We start from the raw sequence: 26,067 nt of genomic DNA on the forward strand, positions 1-26,067 counted from the left end.
ACAAGAAAACAATAAAGCTTCAGGAGGATTACAGAGGAAAAAAATTTTCTTAATATTCGGGAAGATTTCATAAAATATAATTAGCACTAACCAGACAGGGGAAAGAATTATAAACAGATTACATTAAAATTAAGAATTTTTCTTCCTCAAAAGACACCATTAAGACACGGAAAATACAAGTCACAAGGAAAAGATTTTTATATCATATATAAACAGTGAAGTGCTCATATCAGATATATAAATAATTATGACAAATATATGAAAAAGAGACAGTAGACTCAATAGAAAAAAAAATTGGCCAACAGACCTAACAAAAGAAGTAACCAAATAGTCATAAGCATGTGAAAAGTTGTTCATCACTCATCAGAATAATGTAAATTCAAACCATAATGAGGTAACATTTTACATACCCATCAGAATGGATAAAATTTTTAAAAGACTGTCCATACCTTTTTCTGATGTTGTGGAACAGCTAGAACTCTTTTGTGGAATAGTTAGCCTCTTTGGAAAATTATTTGGCAGCATCTACTAACTCTAAACCACTAATTCCACTCCTATATAGCTAATAAAGTACGTAAGTGCTCCAAAATAGAGATATCAAGGATTTTCAGAGACACATAATTTGTAATAGTGCCAAAATAGAAACAACTTAAATGTTTAACAACACTAGAATGGGTAAATATGCTGTGGTGTATTCATACAGTGCAATTCTATACAGCAGTAATTTTTTAATCTATTTCTTCACACAATACACAAATCAATTTGATGTTATGACATGTATTACTAAATCATATTATTGACCAAAAGAAACTAGACTCAAAATAAAATTGGTTCCACTTACAGACATTTCAGAAACTAGTAAAACTGATATGGAGTGTTAAAAGACAGTAGTGGCTACTATTGGAGAAGATGTAGGAATAGTGACTGGAAAAGAGAATGAAAGTGTTTTGGTTGATGCTTTTCTATTTTTTAATCTGAGTGATTATACAGATGTATTCTTTTTGATACTTAATTGTGGTATAATTTCATGATTTGTGCTGTGTTAAGTAAAATATCAGGAAGTTACATTACTGAAAATGTCAGAGTAGGACAGGTTTCTCCACTAAATTATTATTAAACTGGCAAAAACAATTTTTTTTCAGAACTCTAGAATCTAACAGAAAATTTATAACAACAAGGAGAATGCTTAATGAAAAAAGAAGTTGCTATAAAATAAATAAGTCATGGGGATGTAATGTATAGCATAGTGAATATAATTTATAATACTGTATTGTATATTTGAAAGTTGCTAAAAGAGTAGATCTTCAAAGTTCTCATCACAAGAAAAAAATATTTGTAACCATGTATGGTGATGGATGTTAACTAGACTTCTGGTGATTATTTTACAAAATGTACAAATACCTAATTATGTGGTACACCTGAAACTAATATAATGTTAAATGTCAACTATATCTCATTTTTTTTAAAAGCTGCTGAATTTTGGTAAGAGAACATATGGTATTTTCCCTTACCCACTCCCCACCTCAGTGGTGGCAATGAAGATAGCAGCCTGTATTCCTCTTACATAGTTTCCTGGTGCCAGAAAGAATAATAAATACAGACCTTATTCTTAAAGAATTGTAGTTGTACTTGCCCTTCATTTTTACCTGTTTGGTGCCTCCCTGAAGGATTAGCTCAAGGACTTACCTTTGTTTTCCCTGCCTCAGAGCTTTCCCAGGGCTAAAGTGGCTTCCTGGAAGGCATTTGTCTGAGTAATTAAAGGCAGATGTACAAGTTGCAGCTCAAGTGGGGCAGGCGATAAGGGCAGGGGCAAACAATAGAAAGTTTGTACTCTTGTAAAGAATGGGCTGTATAAGAAAATACATGAGGGAACAAAGGTTTTGTAAAGCTCCCACTTATACTGCAAAATCTAGATGTCCACATGCACGCCTACAGCTGGACACATGCTAAGAAAATACTTGAGAAGATTCTTAAGATTTCCCCTCTAGAAGGAACTTTAGGCACCATGCGAACAGGAAGTGAAGGCTAATGCAGATTTGAAAAATAACCTGGTTTGCATTGCAGCAGTTTCCTAACACAGAATCGACTTGCTAAGACAAGGAGATGGTTTGTTATTGTTGCTATTGTTATGTATATGTAAAATATATACAGAAAATTAAATAAGAAACAAAGGAAGCAAAATGGTACTTTTTTAATCAATTAAGCATAAAAGAAGGCAGTCTTGGAGGCACTGAACAATAAAAAAGATATGACATATGGAAAATATATAACAAAATGGCAGAAGTCCTTCCTTTTCAATACTTACATTAAAATAAATGAATTAGACTCTCCAATTATAAGGAAGAGATTGGCAGAATGGGTAAAAATACATGATCTAACTGTATGCTTTCTACGGGAGACACACTTTAATTACAAAGACAAAAATATGTTGAAAATGAAAAGATGGAAAAAAGATGTTCCACGAAAACAGTAAATTAAAGAAAGGCGGAGAATGTCTATAATAATTTAATTATTTTTTTTTGTGGATATACTAATTTTAGACAAAACAGATTTTAAGTCTAAAATCATTACAAGAGATGAGGAAGAGATTATATATTGATAAAAGGATCAAATGTGTATTACATGGGTATATTATAAACATATACATACAATAACAGAACTCCAAGATATATGAAGCAAAAATGGACAGAATTAAAGTAGGAAATAGTTTTACAATAATAGTTTCAGTAATTGATGGAAAAACTAGATAGAATATCACTAAGGAAACAGAGGACTTGAACAGCATTATAAATTAACCTAAGATACAATATATAGAGCACTCAACACAACAGTAACAGAAACACAGAACACACATATTTTTTAAAGGTGCACGTAACATTCTCCAGGACAGAGTAGTTGTTAGGCCACAAAACATGTCTGAATAAAGATAGGAACACTGAAACAATAGTTTCTTCTCCAACCAAAATATAATGAAACTCATAGGTAACAACTGAAAGAAAATGGGAACAATCACGAATATGTGGAAATTAAGCAATGTGGTCTTAAACAAAAGACCAAAGTAGAGATCCCAGGGGAAATTGGAAAACATTTTGAGATGAATTAAAAGAAAAAGTAGTGCCATTTAGCAAAACCAGTACCCAGGGGGAAATTTATAGCTATACTGCTTACATTAAAGGAAGGAAACCGTTCTCAAATCAATAACCTATCTTTACATCCAAAGAGCTGGGGGGGAAAAAACAACTAAAGCTAGCAGATGTAAGGAATAACAAAAATTCAAGCAAAGGTCAGAAAGGCAATAAAGGAACTCAACAAAACCAAAAGTTGGCTCTTTGAAAATATGGACAGAATTGACTATAGTGACTCAGAAAAAAATAACACTCAAATTATTAAAATCAGAATTAAAAGTATGATACTATCAGCCTTACTTAAGTAAAAAAAGGTTATAAAAGAATATTAAACCAATTGTATGCCAACAAAGTAAATAACCTAGATAAAATTGATAAATTCTGAGAAACAAATTACCAAAACTGACTCAAGAGGAAATAGATAATCTGAACAACTTAATAATAAGAGACTGAATCAGTAATCAAATCTCCCATCAAAGAAAAGCCCAGGGTCAGATGGCTTTATGATGAATTTTACCAATCATTTAAGGAGGTAACACCAAATGCTTCTCAAACATTTCCAAACAATAGAGGGGAACACGTTTTTACTCATTCTCTGGGGCCAGCATTACCCTAACACCAAAGCCAAACAAAGACATCACAAGAAAACTATGCAAAACTATTACTTATGAATATAGATGCAAGTGTACTCAATGAAATACTGGCAAATGGAATCCAGTAGTGTATTATTATGAGAACTACAAAACATGATCAAGTGAGATTTATCCTAGGAACACAAGAGTGTTTCAGCATACATAAATCAACATAATACCCACATCAATAGAATGAAAGGAGGAAAAACATGGTCATCTCTTGCTGAAAAAGCATTGGACAGATGCCCCTTTCATGATTTAAAACCAAAACAACAGCAACATTCAGATAACTGAGGAACTTTCTTAACCTGAAGTGGAACTTCCTTAACCTGGTAAAGAGCATTTTTGCAAAATCCACAGATAGTATCATATTTAATGGTGAAAAACTGAAAGCTTTTCCTCTGAGATGAGGAACAAGACAATAATCCCAGCTTTTGCTACTTTTATTTCGTATTGTACTGGAAATTCTATCCAGAAGAGTGAGGCAAGAACAATAAAAAAGCATCTACTGTGAAAAGGAAGAATGTTAGCTCTATTTGCAAATGTCATAATCTTATATATGTATTAGTGTGTTTTTATATACTAACAATGAACAATTCACATAGGAAATTAAGAAAACAATTCCATTTGTAACAGCATCAAAAAGTAAAATAAAATACTTAGAAAAAAATTTACCCAAGGTTCTGAAAGAGTTTATACACTAGAAAATATAAAACATTGCTGAAAGAAATTTAAAAACACAAAAATAAATGGAATTCTATCCCATGTTTATGAATGTAACACTTAATATTGTTAAGATGGCAATAATCCAAGTGATGTAGAGATTCACTACAATCCTTATTGAAACCCCAATGGCTTTTTTGCAGAAATGAAAAAGGTTATCTTAAAATTGATGAAATTGCAAGTGACCTGAAATAGTCAAAATGATCTTGAAAAAAAAAACAAAGTTGAAGGACTCACACTTCCCAATTGTAAAATTTCCTCCATAGCTACAGTGATCAAGACTGTATGGTAATGTCATAAGATTAGAGATATAATTTAAAGAAACAGAATTGGGATTCCAGAAATAAAATCATATATCTATGACTGATTTTTTATAAGGCTGCCAAGATCATTTAATGGGAGAAAGGATAATCTCATCAACAAATGTTGCTAGGAGAACTGGATATCCACATACAAAAGAATAAAGCTAGACCCTCTCCAAAATCTGTAAAGAACTTGTCACACTCAACACCCAAAAAACCAAATGATCCAGTTAAGAAAGAGAAGACATGAATAGACATTTTTCCAAAGAAGACATCCAGATGGCTAATAGACAAATGAAAAGATGCTCAACACTACTCCTCATCAGGGAAATACAAATCAAAACCACAATGAGGTATCACCTCACACCATTCATGACTAAAATTAACACAGGAAACATNATAATAAATGAAAAGATGCTCAACACTACTCCTCATCAGGGAAATACAAATCAAAACCACAATGAGGTATCACCTCACACCATTCAGATGACTAAAATTAACACAGGAAACATCAGATGTTGGTGAGGATGCAGCAATAGAGGATTGCTCTTACACTGTTGGTGGGAATGAAAACCAGTGCAGCCACTGTGGAAAACAGTATGGAGGTTCCTCAAAAAGTTAAAAATAGAACTATCCTAAGATACAGCAATTGCCCTATTTACCCAAAGGATACAAAAATACTGATTCATAGGGATACGTGCACCCCAATGTTTATACCAGCATTATCAACAATAGCCAAATTATGGAAAGAGCCCAAATGTCCATTGACTGATGACTGGATATAATGGAATATTACTCAACCATAAAAAGAATGAAATCTTGCCATTTGCATCGATGTGGATGGAGCAAGAGTGTATTATGCTAAGTGAAATAAATCAGAAAAAGACAAATACCATATGATTTCACTCATCTGTGGAATTTAAGAAACAAAACAGATGAACATAGTGGAAGGGGAAAAAATGAGAGGGAGGCAAACCATCGGAGAGACTCTTAACTATAGAGAACAAACTGAGTTGATGGAGGAAAGGTGGGGGGATGGGCTTGATGGGTGACAGGTATAAAGGAGGGCATTGGATTTTATATGTAAGTGATGAATCACTAAAATCTCTCTCTAAAACTAATATTACACTCTATGTTAACTAACTAGAATTTAAGTAAAAACTTGAAACAAAAAAAGTTAGACTCCTACCTCATACCATATATAAAAATGAACTGAAATATAATGAAAGACTTGAATTAACAGCTAAAGCTGTAAAATTCAAAGAGAAAACAAAGGAGTAATCTTTCGTGACCTTGATTATGGCAAAGGTTTCTTAGATATTACACCAAAAGCATAAATAACAAAAGAAAAAAATAGATAAAATGGTCTTCATCTTCAGGTGAAAAGATGACACTGAGTTGGAGAAAATTTTCAAATCATACCCGATAGGGTTTAGTATTCAGAATATATAAATAATTCTTAGAGCTCAGCAATAAAAAGACAAACATTTTTTTAAGTGAGCAAAGGACTTGTGTAGACTTTTTCAAAAAAGTCTACAAAATGGGTAACAAGCACATGAAAATATGCTTAACATCATTAGTCATTGGGGAAGTGAAAATCAAAGCCACAAGTATGTGTACTACTTCATACCCACTAAATTTTTTTTAAAGAGGAAAATAACAAGTGTTGACAAGGATATAGATTAATTAGAACTACATACATTGCTAGTGGGAATGTAAAATGGTTCAGCTGATACAGAAAATGGTTTGGCAGTTTCTCAGAAAGCTAAATGATTATCATATAGCCAAGCACTTCCACTTTTAGGTATATACAAAACTTGTACATGAATGTTCACAGAAGCATTCTACCAAAAGGTAGAAAAAAATGTTTTTGTTTTTATTGAGATGATCATATGGCTTTTCTTCTTTAATCTGTCGATATGATGAATAACAATATGGTGACTGATTTTTTTAAAATGTTTAACTACTCTTGCCTTCCCAGGATGAACTGCAACTTAGTCATGATGTATTATTCAATGTTTTTTATTTGATTTGCTAATATTTTGTTGATAATTTTTATACCCGTGCTTGAAGAATAAGGTTTTGTAATTTCCTTTTTTGGTTTGGGTGTCAGGATAAAGCTGACCCCATAAAATGTTGGAATTGTTCTATCCTTTTTATTTCTAGATGAGTTATTATAGAATTGACATTATGTTATGACCAAATACTGATACAACTCTAGATAGGTTTAAGGATCTGCTTTTTATATTTTGAAGCTTAACTTTAATTTCACTGTAATATTCACTTCAAAGTTACTTTAATGTAATCAAAATTAAGTCAGGTATTTTTTTATTGAGAGTAAATAATTTTATATAAAAATATACTGCTCATTCAAGCCAGTTTTCATTGTTGTCTATTACACATAAAATCTTCTTACAGTCAAATCTATTGTTCTTTTTTAAATCTAGATTTTAGTGCATTGTTTAAAAAGTAAACCACTGCTATGAGGTTGGAATGGTTTAGCATATATTAGTTCTCATTGGAATGAGGTTTTGAATCAAATTTTAGCAATAACTCATGTTTTTATACATTTAGGATGATTATAATTTTTTTAAATTTATTGTAATTAATGCTAATGTATTTTTTATCTAGTCATGCAGACGGATCAATAAAATTTTGGGATGCTTCTGCAAGTAAGTTTTAAGTCTCTTGTTCTATAACAGAAAACACTTGGTTAATATTTACTCAGAGCCATTCACCACTTTTTAGTTTGGACAATTAATATTTCAGATACATTTAAGCATGCATAAATGGCTATGTTATAAAAAGCCATTTCCTATGTTAGATCAGTTTAAAGTACTATCTCTACTATACTTTTCCTTTGTAATATAAACAGGACTGAATTCACCATCAGTAATCCCTTATATTTACAAAAGATAAGGAATGTTGAAAAAAGTACCCAAACTTCGTCAGATTAACTCTGCTGAAGGAATTTCCTTTACCTCCAGCTCTTGTCCTGGAGTTCTTTTATCTCACTAGTCCACTTTTCTACTTGTCTACCAAGTCTTGTGTGAATCAAAAGAAATGATTTGATAAATGTAAAATGTCTTTTAAGATGTTTGAAAATTATATTTTAAGGAATAAGGTAGTCCTCTCAGTGTTGAAGGACATGCAAAGATATTTGACTTGATTATATCCATATATACCCTTCATAAAACTTACACTTACTAAATCAGATAAAGAAATGCATATATATGAATAGAAGGCAAACAGTATGATAAGAAATATAAATGTAACACAACTCAAATTCTGTTTGTTACCAGAAATTTGAGATTTGTTTGAACCAGGTAGATCCAGAAAGGGTATTTTGATGGGGTAATATTTAATGTGAGTTTTGGAAGATAGTTAAGATTTAGTAGTCAGGAATAGGAGGAGAAGAATAAATTGGCAATGACTCAGTTTCTGAGGATGGGTAACCAGCAAGATATAGGTAACGCTTTTGGAAATGAGGAATACAAGAGAGTGCTGGAGGTTTGAATTTTATAATCATACCACAAAATCCAAGTGTTTAGCAGGTAGGAAAAACAGTCAAGAATGGACAGTAATATAGAAGCAGTGTAAAAGTGATAGTTGAAGTAGGAAAGGTAAACAGCTTCTGAGGAAGACCATGATAAACACAAAAGCAAAGGGAGGAAGGTTGAATATTGGTGATACTCTTAGCCTGCAAGCTAAACTCTTTCAGCAGTGGACCAAACCATCAGCAAGAGCAAATAATTAAATATGTAAAACCATGAATTTTGAGGCGCCTCTTTGAACTCCCACAATAGAGAGCAATGGATCAGGGAGAAATTCCAAGGACAAAAGATTTTCTTTGGATGAACTTTTTGTAAATCAGACTTTGTTCCAAGAACACAATTTTATAGTGACATTTTTGTTCCTTTCCCACCACCTCAAAGTTACTCCTTAGCTTCTAAAATGTGAGAGGACACTTAAACATCCTAATGATTAGAGTACATGGCACCCTTAAGCATGCATAATATTTTAAGAAGTTGATTTTTAAATATTTTATCACATTCAGAACATATATTGCAAAGGTTTGCAGCATATTTAATATTTTTACTGTAATCAATTATAAGGATGCATTTCCAACTTAGTGGATATCTTTGAAGAAATATCAGTTAGTCTGCCAATTTTGAGGAACAGAAGTTAGGTTATACTGGATTTGAATAGCTGAGTTTGTTATTATTTGTATCTGTTTTCTTTGCTGAGTAATAAATTACCACGATTGAGCAGCTTAAAACAGTACTTACATATTATCTCATAGTTTCTGTGTGTCAGTAATCTGGGTACAGTTTAGCTGGGTTCTTTGGTTAGGGTTTCCTGAGACTGCAGTCTCAAGGTGTTGGCTAGGGCTTCAGTTTCATCTGAGATTTAGTATCCTCATTCAATCTCAGGTAGTTGGCAGAATTCATTTTCTTGGAGGTTTATAACTCATGGCAACTTGTTTCTTCAAGGCTGGCAAGGAAGTGTCACTGTAACCTCAGGGAGAGCACCAGTCCTTCTTTTAATTATGATTATGTCAGCCCAATTAAGGATAACCTCTGTTGATCAACTCAAAGTCAACTAATTAGGGGCCTTAATTATGTCTGCAATATCCTTCTACCATTGTTATTGTCACATAAAATAATCATGGTATTGATAGCCCATCTGACCTAGAAGGCAGGTTATAGCACCTAGTTATTAATGCCTTACCCATTTTCAAAATGTTTTGGTTTGACATAATTTTAGACTTAGAGAATAATTGCAAAAAAATACCATGAAGTGTTCTATAGCTTTTAGCCAGGTTCCCCAAATGTCGGTGTATACTACATTTGTTCTTCCACCTTCCTCCCTCTCCCTCTTCTCCATATGTTCACATATATGTATAGCTTTTGTAACCATTTGTGAGTTGCAGTGATGCTCTTCTTACACTACATGGCCCTAAAATACTTCACTGTGTATTTCCTACAAACAAGACATTCTTTTACATAGTCAAATTATAGTTATCAAAATCAGGAGATAAATATTGATGCAATACTATTACCTAGACTGCAGGTCTTACTCAGTTTTCACCAATTGTCCCAATAATATCTTTTATAATAAAAGAAAATTGAGGATTATTTATTGCATTTATCATCTTTTGAGTTTTCCTCAATTTGGAATTGTTTATGAGTCTTTATTTCATGAAACTGATATTTTTGAGGACCTGGGCCAGTTATTTTTGTAGAATCTTCAATTTGGGTTTGACTGATGTTTCTCATGATTAGCTTCAGATTATGCATTTTTGACAGAAATTCCCAGATTTTTAGAAAATTTCTTAAGGGTCTTTTGTAGAATCAGAACTTTTTTATAGGAGAGTTATCATCAGGGTCTACAATGGAAAAAATATCTCCCCAAATAAATATTCCTGAAAACAGTTCACTACTAAATTTTATAATTTAAAAATTATAACTGATCCTATTCTAATACAAAGCCACTTGGAAAATATTCTTTCTAAAACAATTACAGATTATTGGACTCTCAATATTACTAGCTAGTAAATTACAAATGTTTCTCATCTTAAGGATTGTCTAGAAATTTGTTGAGAAGAGTAAACTCTCTAAGAATAGCTTCAGTCTCTCATGTAGCAATCAAAGCTGGAAATTGTGGAGAGAATTAGGTTCAGTATTTCCACTGTAACCTTCCTGAGCCACAGCGTTTTCATCTATAAATGAGGATAAAAATACTGACTTTATGGGACTTTTCTAAGGATCAAATGAGACAATGCATACAAAGGACCTACAAATTCTTTGGTATATAGTATATGTGCAATAAATATTTATTTTTCTCTGGAATCTCCATCCAGCTAAACTGTAATGATAAGAGTGCACGACACTGAATGCTTACTAGTTAAAATGTAATTTATTTTGTCTACTTGGATTTTATTTTAATGCTTTTAACAAATATGTTGAAAAAGCTTCAACAATATCTAAGAATTAAGTTCAAATTAGAAGATAACTGTGCTTCAATATCTTATAGTCACTCTGCAGATGCTGTATAAGCTAAAAACTTCAAAAGTGTTTGAAAAACAGAAGATAGGAGAAGGAAAACCAACATGTGAAATTGTAGAGGAAGATCCATATGCCATTCAGATGATTAACTGGTGTCCGGAGAGCAGAATATTCTGTGTATCAGGAGTCTCTGCATATGTCATAATTTATAAATTCAGCAGACATGAAATAACAACAGAAATAGTGGTAAGTTATTTAAAATTTAATGTTTACAGCTAGATTTATTAAAAGAAAGGAATTATCATAGATTTTGGCTAGTGTTTGGTATGGTTTTAAGCCTTTAAGACAACTGTAGTTGGCCAGTAATCCAATTCATAGGATTTTGAATTATTCTTCTTACCTAATATGACTTATTTAAAAATAGTTTGGCTTAAAATGAAAAAACATTTCTCTACCAAAAATTTGTATTTATTGAATAGAATGGATTATGTGTATATAGAATTTATACATTTATTGCTTTATGTATAAATTTTAAATTAATGAAGTCCTTTTATCTCTTCATTAAAATTTTTTTGTCTTTTCTTGTCAATTGCCAGAAGTGATCATTTCTCAACTACAATAAGATTATTTTTAATAATTTTCTAGATAGCAACATTTTTATAGGATGGAAATAATTGTGGGCTACCTTATCTAAAATTTAAACTAATCAACTAATTTAATTATTTAATTATGCTCTCATAGGATAAATTAAATCTAAATTAAGGCATCTATAGATATTTGGCCTTTCCTACTGAGTCTATTTTACCATTTTTATCAGAAAATAAAGATTATCTCCTAACGGCCTGTCTATAATTGTTTTGACCTCAACAATAAATTTAAGTACTGCCCTGTTAAAGTATATGAGTTAAAATCCCACCCAGCCTTTAAAGTCAGATAAGCCTATATTTTAATTCCGGCTTTGCCAGTGAATAACTACATGACTCTGAGCAAGTCACAAGGCTCTAGTAGTCAGTAGTGGAGTCTGGGTAAGATCAAGTTTCATACACTCATATAATTTTCTGTGTAAATAAAATGGAAAAATGGAAATAATAAATTACAAATGATAATGCCAATTTCATAGGGTTCTTATAAGGATTATAACAAATCATTAACATAGTATCTAGGTATAGTTAGCACTCAATAACTGGTGATTGTTACAGTCACCAGAGTTTTTTTTAGTTTTTTAAGATAATCATGACAGTCATTTTGATAATATTGCTATATTACCAACCCATAATGATGTTTGTTTTCAGCCTCAAAAATGCTGATTTTTTTTAATCATATGGTTTCACTCATATGTGGAATTTAAGAAACCAAACAGAAGAGCATAGGGGAAGGGAGGGGAAAATAAAACAAGATGAAATCAGAGAGGGAGACAAACCATAAGAGACTCTTAATTATAGGAAACAAAGAGGGTTGCTCAAGGAGGGGAGGGGGTGAGGGGATAGGGAAAATACGTGATGGACATTAAGGAGGGCACATGATGTAATGAACTCTTGGTGTTATATAAGACTGATGAATCACTGAACTTTACCTCTGAAACTAATAATACACTATATGTTAATTAATTGAATTTTTTAAAATGCTGATTTTTACATTGTAAAGCAAATATTTGCTATAAAATCAATTTTAATTAAAGCATTGAATGCAGTCATCAAGTACTTAATTTGTAAACATTTTTAGATTAAAAAAAGGTTTTGGATCATCTTTTTATTTCAATACAGTTTATCATATGTTTTTCAATTAAGAAAGTCTAACCAAGTTAATGAAATTGAACTAAGCTAATGAAACAAAAATTAGAATTTATTTTGGAAAACCTTTACTAAATTTAAAGTCAAAATAGAATTATTTTTCAAACTAAAAGCTTTGTACAAATAATACTGTGTGTTACGTATGTGTGTGTAAACACGTCCAGTTTATTTTCTTTCACTGGAATGACCATGACCAATTTCTCATTTCATTATATATGGAGTTGTAATTTATACCTTTAAAGGAGTACTTAGTATATAAAAACTTTATCTCAACTAGTAGGTATTTTTCTTATAAATCTGAGGAATTAAGAAATATTTTACATTTTTTGTCAATGCCAGTGAATGTTCCATGTATTTCACTATTTAAATCAATTTGGCATACTTCAACTTTACTATAAATTAAAACTGAACTTGTTAATTTGAAAAAGTAGTAATTACCAAAAAGCTATCAGAAACTTTAATGTGATTACTTATTATTATGACTTAGATAAAATTAAAACTTGATTTTTTTTAAAGTCATTAGAGGTACGACTTCAGTATGATATTGAAGATATTATTACCCCAGAACCAGAAACAAGTCCTCCGTTTCCAGATCTCTCATCCCAGCTTCCTTCTTCAAGGAGTCTTTCCGGAAGCACTAACACTGTGGCTAGTGAAGGAGGAACAAAGGACAGTATCCCATGCCTCAAGTAAGAGTTCCTACCAAATTCTGAAACAGTTTTACATATTAATCATATAATACTTTGAAACTGTGCCAAATAAAATTATTCTTTTTTATTAAATTGTTGTCAATTGACCTACACTCTACAAAGGGGTACTGTGGTCTTTCTTTGAATATCCATGAAGACAGCACAGTATTTTTATCCTTCATTACAAATTCATGGATTTTCTTCCCAGAAGGATCCGAAAAACATGGCTTTAATAGAATGTTGTACATTCTATGTACATGTACATGTATGGCAGGTCAGAAACTTGGCCACTTGCTTGGTATCTCCCAATTGTAAAAGTATGTTTAGGCAATTTCTTCAGTTCTCTTGGAATCAAAAAGAAAACCACCTTTACTATCTACTACAAGAATATGTTAGAAAAAAAGGATTTCTCTCATGATTATTGCAGAAGTAATATTTCTTTCTTCTTTTTAACTAATGCTATGAAGAAGGTGAGATTTAAACANCCACCTTTACTATCTACTACAAGAATATGTTAGAAAAAAAGGATTTCTTTCATGATTATTGCAGAAGTAATATTTCTTTCTTCTTTTTAACTAATGCTATGAAGAAGGTGAGATTTAAACAAAAAGTTGATAAAAGAGTTAGCTGAAATGTATCTGGTAGAAGAGCATTCCAGGCAGAGGTAACAGCTAGAGCAAATGCTTTAAAGTGCCTCACATATAATATTCCATGCTCATGGACCAAAAGAACAAATATTGTTAAGTGTCTGTGCTTCCCAGAAAAATCTATATTCAATGAAATCCCTATCAAAATACCATCAACATTTTTCACAGAGCTGGAACAAATAATCCTAAAATTTGTATGGAACCAGAAAAGACCCCGATTAGCCAAAGGATTGTTGAAAAGGAAAGCCAAACATGGTGGCATCACAATGCCAGACTTCAAGCTCTATTACAAAGCTATAATCATCAAGACAGTATGGTACGGGCACAAAAACAGACACATAGATCAATGGAACAGAATAGGGAACCTGGAAATGGACCCTCAACTTGATGGTCACCTAATCTTTGGCAAAGCAGGAAAGAATATCCAATGGAAAAGACAGTCTCTTCAACAAATGGAAAATTGGACAGTCACATGCAGAATGAAACTGGACTATGCTCTTACACCATACTCAAAAATATACTCAAAATGGATGAAAGACCTAAATGCGAGACAGAAATCCACCAAAATCCTAGAGGAGAACACAGGCAGCAAGTTCTTCGACCTCGGCCATAGCAACTTCTTGCTAGACACGTCTCCGAAGACAAGGGAAACAAAGGCAAAAATGAACTACTGGGACTTCATCAAGATAAAAAGCTTTTGCACAGCAAAGGAAAGAGTTGACAAAACCAAAAGACAACCAACAGAATGGGAGAATATATTTGCAAATGTTTTATCAGATAAAGCATTAGTACCCAAAATCTATAAAGAACTTATCAAACTCAACACCCAAAGAACAAATAATCCAGTCAAGAAATGGGCAGAAGACATAAACAGACATTTCTCCAAAGTAGATATACAAAAGACCAACAGACACATGAAAAAATCCACATCACTCAGCATCAGGGAAATAGAAATCAAAACCACAATGAGATACTACCTCACACCAGTCAGAATGGCTAAAATTAACAAGTCAGGAAATAAAAAATGTTGGTGAGGATTCAGTGAAAGGGGAACCCTCCTACACTGTTGGAGGGAATGCGAGCTGGTACAGCCACTGTAGAAAACAGTATGGAGGATCCTCAAAAAGTTGAAAATAGAGCTATGCTACAACACAGCATTGCACTACTAGGTTTTTACCCCAAAGATACAAATGTATCACTACAAATGTAGTGATCTAATGGGCACCTGCACCCCAACATTTATAGCAATATCCACAATAGCCAAACTATGGAAACAGCCCAAATATCCACTGACAGACAAATGGATAAAGAAGATATGGTGTGTGTGTGTGTGTGTGTGTGTGTAATGGAATATTACTCAGCCATCAAAAAAATGAAATCTTGCCATTTGCAACAACATGGATGGACCTAGAGGGTCTTATGCTAAGTGAAATAAGTCAATCAGAGAAAGGCAATTATATGATTTCACTCATATGTGGAAGTTAAGAAACAAAACAGAAGAGCATAGAAGAAAGGAGGAAAAATAAAATAAGACAAAATCAGAGAAGGAGACAAACCATAAGAGACTCTTAACCATAGGAAACAAACTGAGGATTGCTGGAGGGGAGGGAGGTGGAGGTATGGGGTAATTGGGTAACGGGCATTAAGGAGGGCACATGATGTAATGAGCCCTGGATGTTATTTACAACTGATGAATCACTGAATTCTACCTCTGAAACTAAATATACTATATGTTAATTAATTTGATTTAAATAAATTAAATTAAAAAAATAAAGTGCCTCACATATAAGGATGTCAGTGTAGCTAGGACAACAGTAGCAAGGTGGGAGTAATAGGGAGGATAGTAGGAGATGAAGTCAGATGAGTAATAGCTAATATAGGCCATTGTAAGGGCCTTGGCTTTTACTCCAAATTAAATGGGGACTCATCATAGTGTTTTGAATAGAAAGGAGACATGATCAGACTTAAATTTTAAATTGATCATCTTGGTTGAAGATGGATTTTGAGATGGAAGAGAAGGGTAGAAGCCAGGAGACCAGTAAAGAGGCTGTTGCACCCAACTAGAGATGATGTTATAGGCTGACAGATTCAGCAAATAAAAATACAGGATACCCATTTAAATTTGAATTTCAGATAAACAGTAAATATTTTTTAGTATCAGTATATACTAGATACTACATGGGACACACAGTAAAAACAAAAAAAAACAAAACCCTATTTATTGTTTATTTGAAATTCAGATTTAAAATATGGAAAGAGCCCAGATATCCATCAACTGATGAGTACATAAGGATGCAGTATATACAATGGAATATTACTCAGCCATCAAAAAGAATGAAATCTTGCCATTTGCAACATGGATAGAACTAGAGGCTATTATGCTAAGCAAAATAAGCCCAAAAAAGACAAACACCATATGATTTCACTCATATGTAGAATTTAAGAAATAAAACAGATAAACATAGGGGAAGGGAAGGAAAAATAAAATAAGACAAAAAGGGAGAAAAACTGGACTCAACTATAGAAAACAAACTGAAGGTTGCTGGAGAGGAAGTGGATGGGGGAATAGGGTAACTGGATGATGGGCATTAAGGAGTGTACTTGAAGTAATGAACACTGGGTGTTGTATGCAACTGATGAATCACTAAATTCTACCTCTGAATCTAATAATACAGTATATGTTAATTAAATTGAATTTATATAAAAATTAATTTTAAAAAGGTGCTCAGATTCTGGATATATTTTGAAGGTGGCGCAAACAGCATTTGATTATTGAGTAGATGTAAGGTACAACAGATGGACAATAATATGATTTTAAGATTTTTTAATTGCACAACTGGAAAGATACAAGTTGTTATTAACTGGAATAGATAAGGCTGCAGGTCAATCAAATTTAGAGGGATGAGCAGGAATTCAGGTTTTAGACACACTGAACTCCTTTTTTAAAAGATGTATTAATTAATTTTTGAGAATTGGCAGGAGGGAGGGGCAGGGGGACAGAATCTCAAGCAGGCTCCCTACTGAGCAGGGAGCCTGATGTGGGGGTCAATACCTTGACCCTGAGATCCTGACCTGAGCTGAAATTAAGAATTGGATGCTTAACCAACTGAGCCACCAAGGTGCCCCTGCTTGGACATGTTGAGCTTTTAAGTTGGGTGGTAGATTAACAGTCATTCTTTTTATTGTCATGCATTATAGCTTACATATATATAACAAATATTATGTAAGAAAATACGTAATAAAATAAAATATTATCCTCAAAAAAATAAAAAAAAGGAAGTGATGAAAGCCATTTGAAGTTGTGGACTTGACTGAAAAGCTACTTAAAAAACTAAGCAATCTTGAGTGGTTTGGTATATTTTAAGAAAGCTAGAAGACACTGTCCACCTGTGTACTGCCCTCAGTGCCTGGTATTGTATATTTCTATAGGAAAATTCTGTGTAAATTCTGAAGATAAGCATGAACATACTTATTTAAACTATATGTGATAGAACTACCTTTTTCTCTTTTTTTAGTGTTAAGACACGACCAGTGCGGATGCCTCCAGGGTATCAAGCAGAGCTTGTTATTCAGTTGGTATGGGTGGATGGTGAGCCCCCCCAACAGATTACTAGTCTTGCTGTAAGCTCAGCATATGGAATGTAAGTAGTTAAGCATTCTCATTTGTATTAATATATTTGATATATTCAGATGTTTCTTTTAAAATACATAAGTCCTAAAAATGGACAGAAGCCTTTAACCTAGATTTTTACTTGATTGAAATGGTATAAGAAAAATAATAACGTAAATAAAAACTATGATTATTTGTCTTACTTGAATTCAAACTTGAGATGATATTCTCACTTTTAATGTTAGGAAGTTGTTACGATGTTAGTACACATACTTTTTGTTTATTTTCTATCCTTTTCCTCCTTGTGTTTCAACTTCGATACTTTCTTCTGACTTGTCTTTTAGAGTTCACTAATTCTTTCTTCAACTGTTTCTAATCTTATGGTAGATCTACCCATGGAATTCAGTTTCAGTTATTTTATTTTTCAGTTCTATACCTTTTATTTGGTTCTTTTTAAAGTTTCTGGTTATCTTCCTAAATTATCACTCTTTTCCTTCATCTCTTTGAACATGTTGAATATAGTTCCTTTAAATATGTGTTTGATAACTCCCTGTGTGGTATCTAGTTTATTATTTTTCTTGGATTTTGATCATATTATCTTCATGTATCCCAGATTTGCTTTCTGGTTTTGTTTCTAATTTTTTATGGAACATTATATGAATTTATATATATTTATTTATATTATCTATAGATAAATAAATATTATAAAGATAATTTTGGTTTTAAGTGCTGTTATAATCTCCCAAAAGGTACTCACATTTCCTCTAATAGGCTAAACTAAGAGGAAATAGAAAGCTTAGAACAACATATTCCAATCAGACATTCTTTGAAAGTTGGATTGTATTCCCTTTAAAAGCTAATTCTAATTAATCCTTGTTTCTAGATTGTAGCCCTCCATAGAAGTTATGCCAAATTATACTCCCACCAACAATGTTTTAAGAATGCCTGATCTTCCATTACTTTTAACAATGGTGTATAACCAAACTTTTAATCCCTGTCATTTTGTTAAGAAGTATGTAAGTAGACTTTTCTCATATCTTAAGTGAAATTCAACATATTTTCCTGTACTATGACATTTCTGTTTATATTCTTTGTCCATTTTTCTGCAGTGTTGTTAGTATTTCTCTTATAGATTTGTGGAAACTATTTACAAAGTAGGAAATTAGCTCTCTATGTGATGGAACTTGCCAGTATTTTCCCTGCTTTTATTTATGAGGTTGTTTAGGATGGCTTTTTCCATGCATAAATTAAAAAAAATTTTAAAGTAATTCTATTTTTTATGGCTCTGGATTTTGCATCCTACTTAGAAAAGCTTTCCTCACTTATTGTGTTCTCTTTTAATATATTTGTTTTTAACATATTTAAGTATTTCTTCTATCTATCAATCATTTATTTACATATCAGATATGAAATACGGATTAAAAACTTTCTTTCCAGATGATTAAGAGTTGTAGCCAATACCACTTCCTGAATATTTCATCTTTTCCCTCAAAATTTAGAATTACCTTTTATCAAATAATACATTTTTTAANATTTATTTACATATCAGATATGAAATACGGATTAAAAACTTTCTTTCCAGATGATTAAGAGTTGTAGCCAACACCACTTCCTGAATATTTCATCTTTTCCCTCAAAATTTAGAATTACCTTTTATCAAATAATACATTTTTTAAAATGTATTTGGCTCTACTTCTATACTTCCCATTAGTCCTCTAAGCTAAGTCTGATGAGCTCCAAGAGCTCTTTGAAGCCATTTGAAAGGGAGACTACCTAAAAAAAAATCTTTTGCTCCTGGAGTTTTTACAGCGTGGAGGTTCTATGTGAATATACATAAGGGGAACTTGTTGACTGAAAATAATTTAGTAGGAAAACTGGCAGAAACAGGCCTTTAATGAATGGAGGAAAGGATGGAAGTATGGGACAGTCAATAATCCCATTATTTGATAAGGCAAGAATATATGTTTGCAAGGATATAGCCCAAGTAGTTATGGCCGATGACTGACCTCAAGCCATTTTCAGGGTTCTGTACTCAAAAGATTAACCTATGAAGGCAAGGAATGACAAAATTAAGAGGCTAGGAAGGTATATCACCAGGTTCAGAAGCTGAAGGTTGTTTAGAATAAGTCAGCACATTTTCCATGTAAAATAACTGTGGGGGTGACAGTCACTATAGAACCTCTGAAGAGCCTACACTTGTATGAGAAAGACAACTTGGACACCTTTCTCACAGACAGTTTGAACCGCCGAAAAACTCCAGCGTAAGTGGCTACTTACATAAATCCCAGCAAAATTTTAAGAAATAAGTAATACCAGTATTACACAAAAACTTTCTGAGACTTGAGAAAGAAAAAGTCATATTCATCTCTTTATGGGCCAGCATAATCTGATGCCAAAATTTGAAAAGATCATTATTACTAAAAGTGCAACATGAATATAGGTGTAAAAATTCCAGCCAAAATATAAATAAATCTAGCAATAAAATCATTACATATTATAACCATGTTTGGTTTATGCCAGTAATGCAAGGGTTATTTAACATTTGAAATGAATTCATGTAATTTGTCACATTAAAGGATAAAATAGAAAACCGTATAAGTAAGCCACGAGATGCAAAGAGCAAAAACATTTGATAAAATTTATCATCTACTCATGATCTAAAAAGAAAAATTAACTAAACCAAGAAGGAAATTTCATTAATCTGATACATGGCAGCAAATATTATTCATACTTTACAGTAAAATGTTGAAAAGTTTACCTCTGAGATAAAAAGAGGCTAAGGGTGACTGCTGTCACCACCTCTATTCACATTGTACTGTAGATCCTAGCCAGAGCAATACAGAAAGGAAAATAAAGTTATATGGACTAGAAAAAAAGGAAATGGAAAGAAATGATTATGTACGTACATTATTTAAATACTTTACAGATAAATTATTAGACTTACTAAAATATTTTAACAAGGTTGCTGGATACGAAGTCAATGTACAAATACATTACATTTCCATATACTGAAAAAACAGAAACTAAAATTGTATAAAGATTCCACTTATAATAAAATAAAAATAAAAAATCTAGGACTATACCTAATAAAAGATGATCAAGATCTCTACACAGAAAACTATAAAAACTTAAGAGAAATTAAAGAACCTAAATCATGGAATGTAAAATTCAATAACAGCACAAAGATGTCATGTTTTCACAAAATGATCTGTAGATTTACTACAATGCTGATATAAATTTTAGCAGGCTTTTTCCCCCTGGAAGTTTAAAACTGGTTCTAAAATTTATAGAGAAATGCAAAGGACCCCAGTTAACTAAGAAAAAACAGAATTAGAAGACTTGCTCTATTGGAAAATAAGACTTATTAAATAAAGGTAGATTAGTTATGACAGTGCTTCTGTTGGCACAGGAGAGATAGACAGGACCAATACACAGAAAAAAGAGTGCAGAAAGAGATCCAGGCATTTATAGCCAAATTGGTTCTTCAGAGCAATAGAGGAAATGACACGTTTTCCCCAATAAATACTGCAAAGTCAATCGAAAAATTATATAGAAAAACTGAAATCTTACTCTTCTTTCCTACTATACACAAAGATTCTAGAAGGTATTACAGGAGAATATCTTCATTACACTTGTGTTAGAAAATATTTCTTCAACGATACTCAAAAAGTATTAACCATAAAGAAAAACATTAAGAACTTCTTGGGGAAAAAGGGCATCATTAAGAGAGTAAAATGGAGGACAAGGAAGAGATATTTGGATTAATTGTATCTGACAATGGACTCATTCATATGCAGAGTGTAAAAAGAGTCTCATGAATCATCAATAAGGAAAACACAAATAATAGAAAAAATGCAGAAGAAATTTGAGTATGTCGCAAAGAAAGATGTATAAAAGACAAATATATTTTCACATATATATGAGAAGGTACACAACCCCATTAGTAATGTTGGTAGGGCTTGCAAAGATACTGGGTAGCAGGAACTCTCATACATTGCTGTTAAGAGGGTAAATTGTTGAATCTACTTTATAAAATTGTTAACATTATTTAGTCCATATGTTGACACACACCACAACCCAAAAGTTTCATTTCTGGGTATATACCCAATGAAAGGCAAGCATCATGTGTTTCAAAAGACATTAGCATTATTTGCAATGCCAATGTTATATTTAAAATAGCCCCAAACTATAATAAAAGATGTCCATTAGAGTAGATCAAATAAACACATCCTATGTTTATCATATAAACATATAGTAACATATGTAGGTCATATAAACATATTGTAACATATCCATTTGAATTCTACAGCAATTAAAGTGAAAAACTATATTTACATTTAACAAGATATAAGAAAAAAGCCAAACACCTATCAAAAACAAGCAAAACTGGTATTCAAAGTCAGATTTGGGGAGATGGGAAAGAGTAGCAATAATTGGCAGAAGCATGAGGCAGCTGCTTATAACATACTATTTCTTGACATAGTGGTGGTTATGTGGGATTGTTCACTTTGTGATAATTCACTGAAGTGTACAATTATGCACACTTTCATTTATGAGTGTTTCACGTGAATAAAAAAGTAAAATATAAGATTTTTGCAAATTGAGTAATTTCTAGAAATTTATCCCATAAATATATTGCATATTTTAGTGCAAATAACTTACAAAGGATATTCATTGTTGTATTGTCAATAGCCATAGACTGGAAGCAACCTATTGTCCATTAACAAAATTCTATGTAAATAAATCAGATTACACATAAATATTGTGGAGTTATTTTTAAAAATTCACATCCCATGGATTTACATAGAATAATTACCAAAATATCTAATAAAGTTAAAAAAATCAAGGTACATGATATTATTTATACTATGCAACATTGTTTATCAGTAATATGCTATAAACATCCAGAGTACATTTTTTTAATTCCTACAAATTGATAAGAAAAAAAATTATCCAGTTACAAAATGAGCAAACTATATAAACAAGCAATTCAGAGAAGTGGCCAATAAATATGAAAGGATTTATAACTTCACTAGTAACAAGTAAAAAAACATTGAGACAACAGAATGGCAATTTTTATCTGTTATATGAATTTTTAAAGATTGTTAATATTTTCTGTTAAGAATATGAGGAAATGGATTCTTTTTTATACATTTTACCTTTTAAAATAAAACTAAGCATATCTTTCGACCCTAAAATTCCAACCTTAGTGAACTTTTTACAATTTCTGTACTCTCACTTATGCAGTTTGTAGAAAGATGTTCTATATTACATATAATAACAAAACATTTGGAACGTAAATGTCCATAAATAGGAAGATGCCCTTTTAAAAAACATATTACTTTTGGGTTTTTTTGATTATTAACCTTTGGGGTTTTTTTATTATGTTATGTTAGTCACCATACACTTCATTAGTTTTTGAGGTAGTGTTCCATAATTCGTTGTTTGTGTTTAACACCCAGTGCTCCTTGCCACCCTGAACGTGCCTGATCTCATGTGGTCTCAGAAGCTAAGCAGGGTCGGGCCTGGTTAGTACTTGGATGGGAAACATGTTACTTTTGTACCTTAGAATACAATGCAACAGTTAAAGAACACAGACAAGGAAGTATGTCTTTGACATATTTTTGTGAAAATAAGAAAGTTATAGAACAAGTACATGCTTGTTAAAACATGGAAAAGAGCAAGAAAGGTATAAAAACTGTTAATGGCAATCATTTTTGAAAGGGGGATTGGCATACAGTGGGCCAATTAAGGGGACTTTCATCTTATATTTATTGTTGAAATTGTTAAAGTAAAAATAATTTAATTTTTTAAGTTTAAAAAAAACTAAAAAAAAAGAAAACTTTGTTTTGTGCCTCTGAACATACTTTCCTTAGGGACTTGGGAATGTGAGTTGGTGAGAATCATCAGACACCAGAAATGGTTAGAAGGTCTTGGACCTATGGTATGTGATCAATGACTTGAAAATCATTTGAAAGTATAAATATCAAAATTGATGCAATGCAGCAAGGTAACAGAACAAGATGTGTGGAGAAAAAAACAGGGTGAGAAATCGAAGTAATTGAAGGAATCTAATGAGAAGATTAAATGTGAATAGTTTATTTTTATTCCAAAGATAAAAGCAATTATGTTCTTCTATTATTATGAGCTCTTCATACTCCCATAATTTCCAGAGGATGAAGAGCCATAAAGTTTTGATGGTTAGGCTTAGTGGAAGCTCTGCTTTTTTTAATTACTGAGATAATTAAGTGCAAAGTTAAAGAGCCTGAATGCTAGAGTCAGATTCTTTGGGATTCAAATCTTAATTCTGTTTTCTAGCTCTTGAATCTTAGGAATGTTACTTAAAGTTTCTGTGTTCAATTTCCATATCAGTAAAATGAGATAAAATGTAGAGAGGATTAAATATATTAACACATATAAGACGTAACTTTTAGGGGCACCTGGCTGACTCAGTCAGTAGAGCATGTGATTCTTGATCTCAGGGTTGTGAGGTCAAACTCCACATTAAGCATAGAGCTTACTTAAAAAATAAAAATAAAATAAAATGTAACTTTTAGGCTCAGCGCAGGATACACATGACATATTCAAATAGAATAATTGAGAAGTTTTTAATTGATGGGATCTTATCTAGGATGTAGAAAAACATGAAATAGTGTAGTATCCCAGGGCTAGAAAGGATAGTGCTTCATTACCACCCATAAAATAATAACTTGAAGACATAAATATTACATTATTTACCTGAATAAAAAGTAAACCAGTAATAGAGTAATTTTATCTAATAAATACAAAAAGAATTTACAGATGAGGAGAAAATCAAGATGGCAGAGTAGAAAGATTCTGAGTTTATGTTCTTCATGGACACACCAAAATTATGGCTATGTATAGGACAGCTCTCTCTGAGAATGACCCGAAGACTAAAAGAATAACTCTTATACAATTGAGGATATAAAGGAAAAGCCACACGGAGACAGGAAGGAGGGGAAGAGATGCAGACTAGTCAGGACCTATATGCCCAGAATGGCAACCCCCAAGTGGTAAGGATATCACAAAGGCAGGGGTACTCCCTGAGGAGGTAGGGGTTAAGGCACCATATTAGGCACCTCTGCCCTGAGGACCTGCACTGGGAAGATGTGCCCCATAACATCTACCTTTGAAAACCAGCAGGCTTTAACTCTGGGAGAGCCATGAGGCTATAGGAAAATGAGACTCTGCTCATAAAGAGCCTGTGCACAAACTCATTTGCACCAAGACCCAACAGAGAGGCAGCAGTTTAAAAGGAACCTGGGCCCTACTTGAAGGAGATTTATTGACTAATTTTAGGATGTGTGCTGGAGGGACAGGATCTGTAGCAACTTTCTTCAGGAATAGATGCACTTTTTTATATTCCTCTTCCTAGCTAGCCTGGTACTGGAAGACACCATTTCCAATACTCTCCGTCTAACCTTGTTAGCATTACTCACCCCACCCTGGTGTTCCCTTGTGGGCACATCATCAATGCAGCTACAACAGTCATGGCCAGACCTTGCAGAAAACCATGAGAGGCTAGTGGCCCCCAACAGCATACTCAACGAAGCTGTAGCCAGCCCTCTCAGCCAGCTGTTCCAAGGGTCTGCCCATCTACCAGTACACCTGTAGCAGCTACAGCCCAGCCACAACAGAATGAAACACAGAACCCACACAGGGGACACCCCAGAGCACCTGGTTCTGGTGAACAGTTGTGATTGCACTTCTGGGCCACACAGGAAATCTACCTAAGGCCACTCCTTCACAACTGGGAGATATAGCCGATCTACCTAATATGTAGAAACAAACACAGAAAGTCAAGCAATGAGGAGAGGAATATGTTTCAAATGAAAAAAACAGACAAACCTCAGAGAAAGAACTAAATGAAACTGAGATAAGGAATCTATCTAATAAAGAGTTCAAAATTATGGTTATAAAGATGATAACCAAACTTGAGGATGAACACAGTAAGGACTCCAACAGAAAGATAGAAAACATAAAAAAGAGCCAGTCAGAGCTGAAGAATACAATAACTGAAATGAAAAATACACTCAAGGGAATCAACAGCAGATAAGATGATGCAGAAGTACAAATTAGTGATCTAGAAAACACGGCACTGGAAATCACCCAAGCTGAACATCAAAAAGAAAGAAGAAATTTAAATTGAGAATAGTTTAAGGGACCTCTGTGACTTCAAGGGTACTAACATTCACATTATAAGAGCTCCAAAAGAAGAATGAAAGGGGCAGAAAATTTAATTGAAGAAATAATAGCTGAAAACTTCCCTAACCTGAGGAAGGAAACAAAGATTCATGTCCAAATATCACAGAGAACCCCAAACAAGAAGAACCCAAAGAGATCTACACTAAGACACATAATAATAAAAATATCAAAATTAAAGAGAGAATTTTTTTTTCAGGCACAGCTAATTGGGTAAATTTATTAACACTATCTTAGTGTTTGCAGGGTAGAATATAGTTTTTATCTCCAAGGCCGATTGCACCAATTGGTAGCACCTTCCTATGGAGCTTTTTTTTT

The 26,067-nt window shown here is 32.7% G+C and overlaps 1 protein-coding gene across 1 annotated transcript in view; it reads left to right on the forward strand.

Moving 5' to 3' along the window:
• Nucleotides 1–26,067, forward strand: part of STXBP5L (syntaxin binding protein 5 like) — a 404,610-nt gene that overhangs the window by 270,448 nt on the left and 108,095 nt on the right. The window contains exons 15-18 of the mRNA XM_034659194.1: nucleotides 7,414–7,454; nucleotides 10,819–11,036; nucleotides 13,097–13,269; nucleotides 17,432–17,557. Coding sequence (XP_034515085.1) covers nucleotides 7,414–7,454; nucleotides 10,819–11,036; nucleotides 13,097–13,269; nucleotides 17,432–17,557 — 558 coding nt within the window. The remainder of the gene's footprint in view (nucleotides 1–7,413; nucleotides 7,455–10,818; nucleotides 11,037–13,096; nucleotides 13,270–17,431; nucleotides 17,558–26,067) is intronic.

The sequence above is a fragment of the Ailuropoda melanoleuca genome, chromosome 1 (assembly GCF_002007445.2).
Source record: "Ailuropoda melanoleuca isolate Jingjing chromosome 1, ASM200744v2, whole genome shotgun sequence".
NCBI lineage: Eukaryota > Metazoa > Chordata > Mammalia > Carnivora > Ursidae > Ailuropoda > Ailuropoda melanoleuca.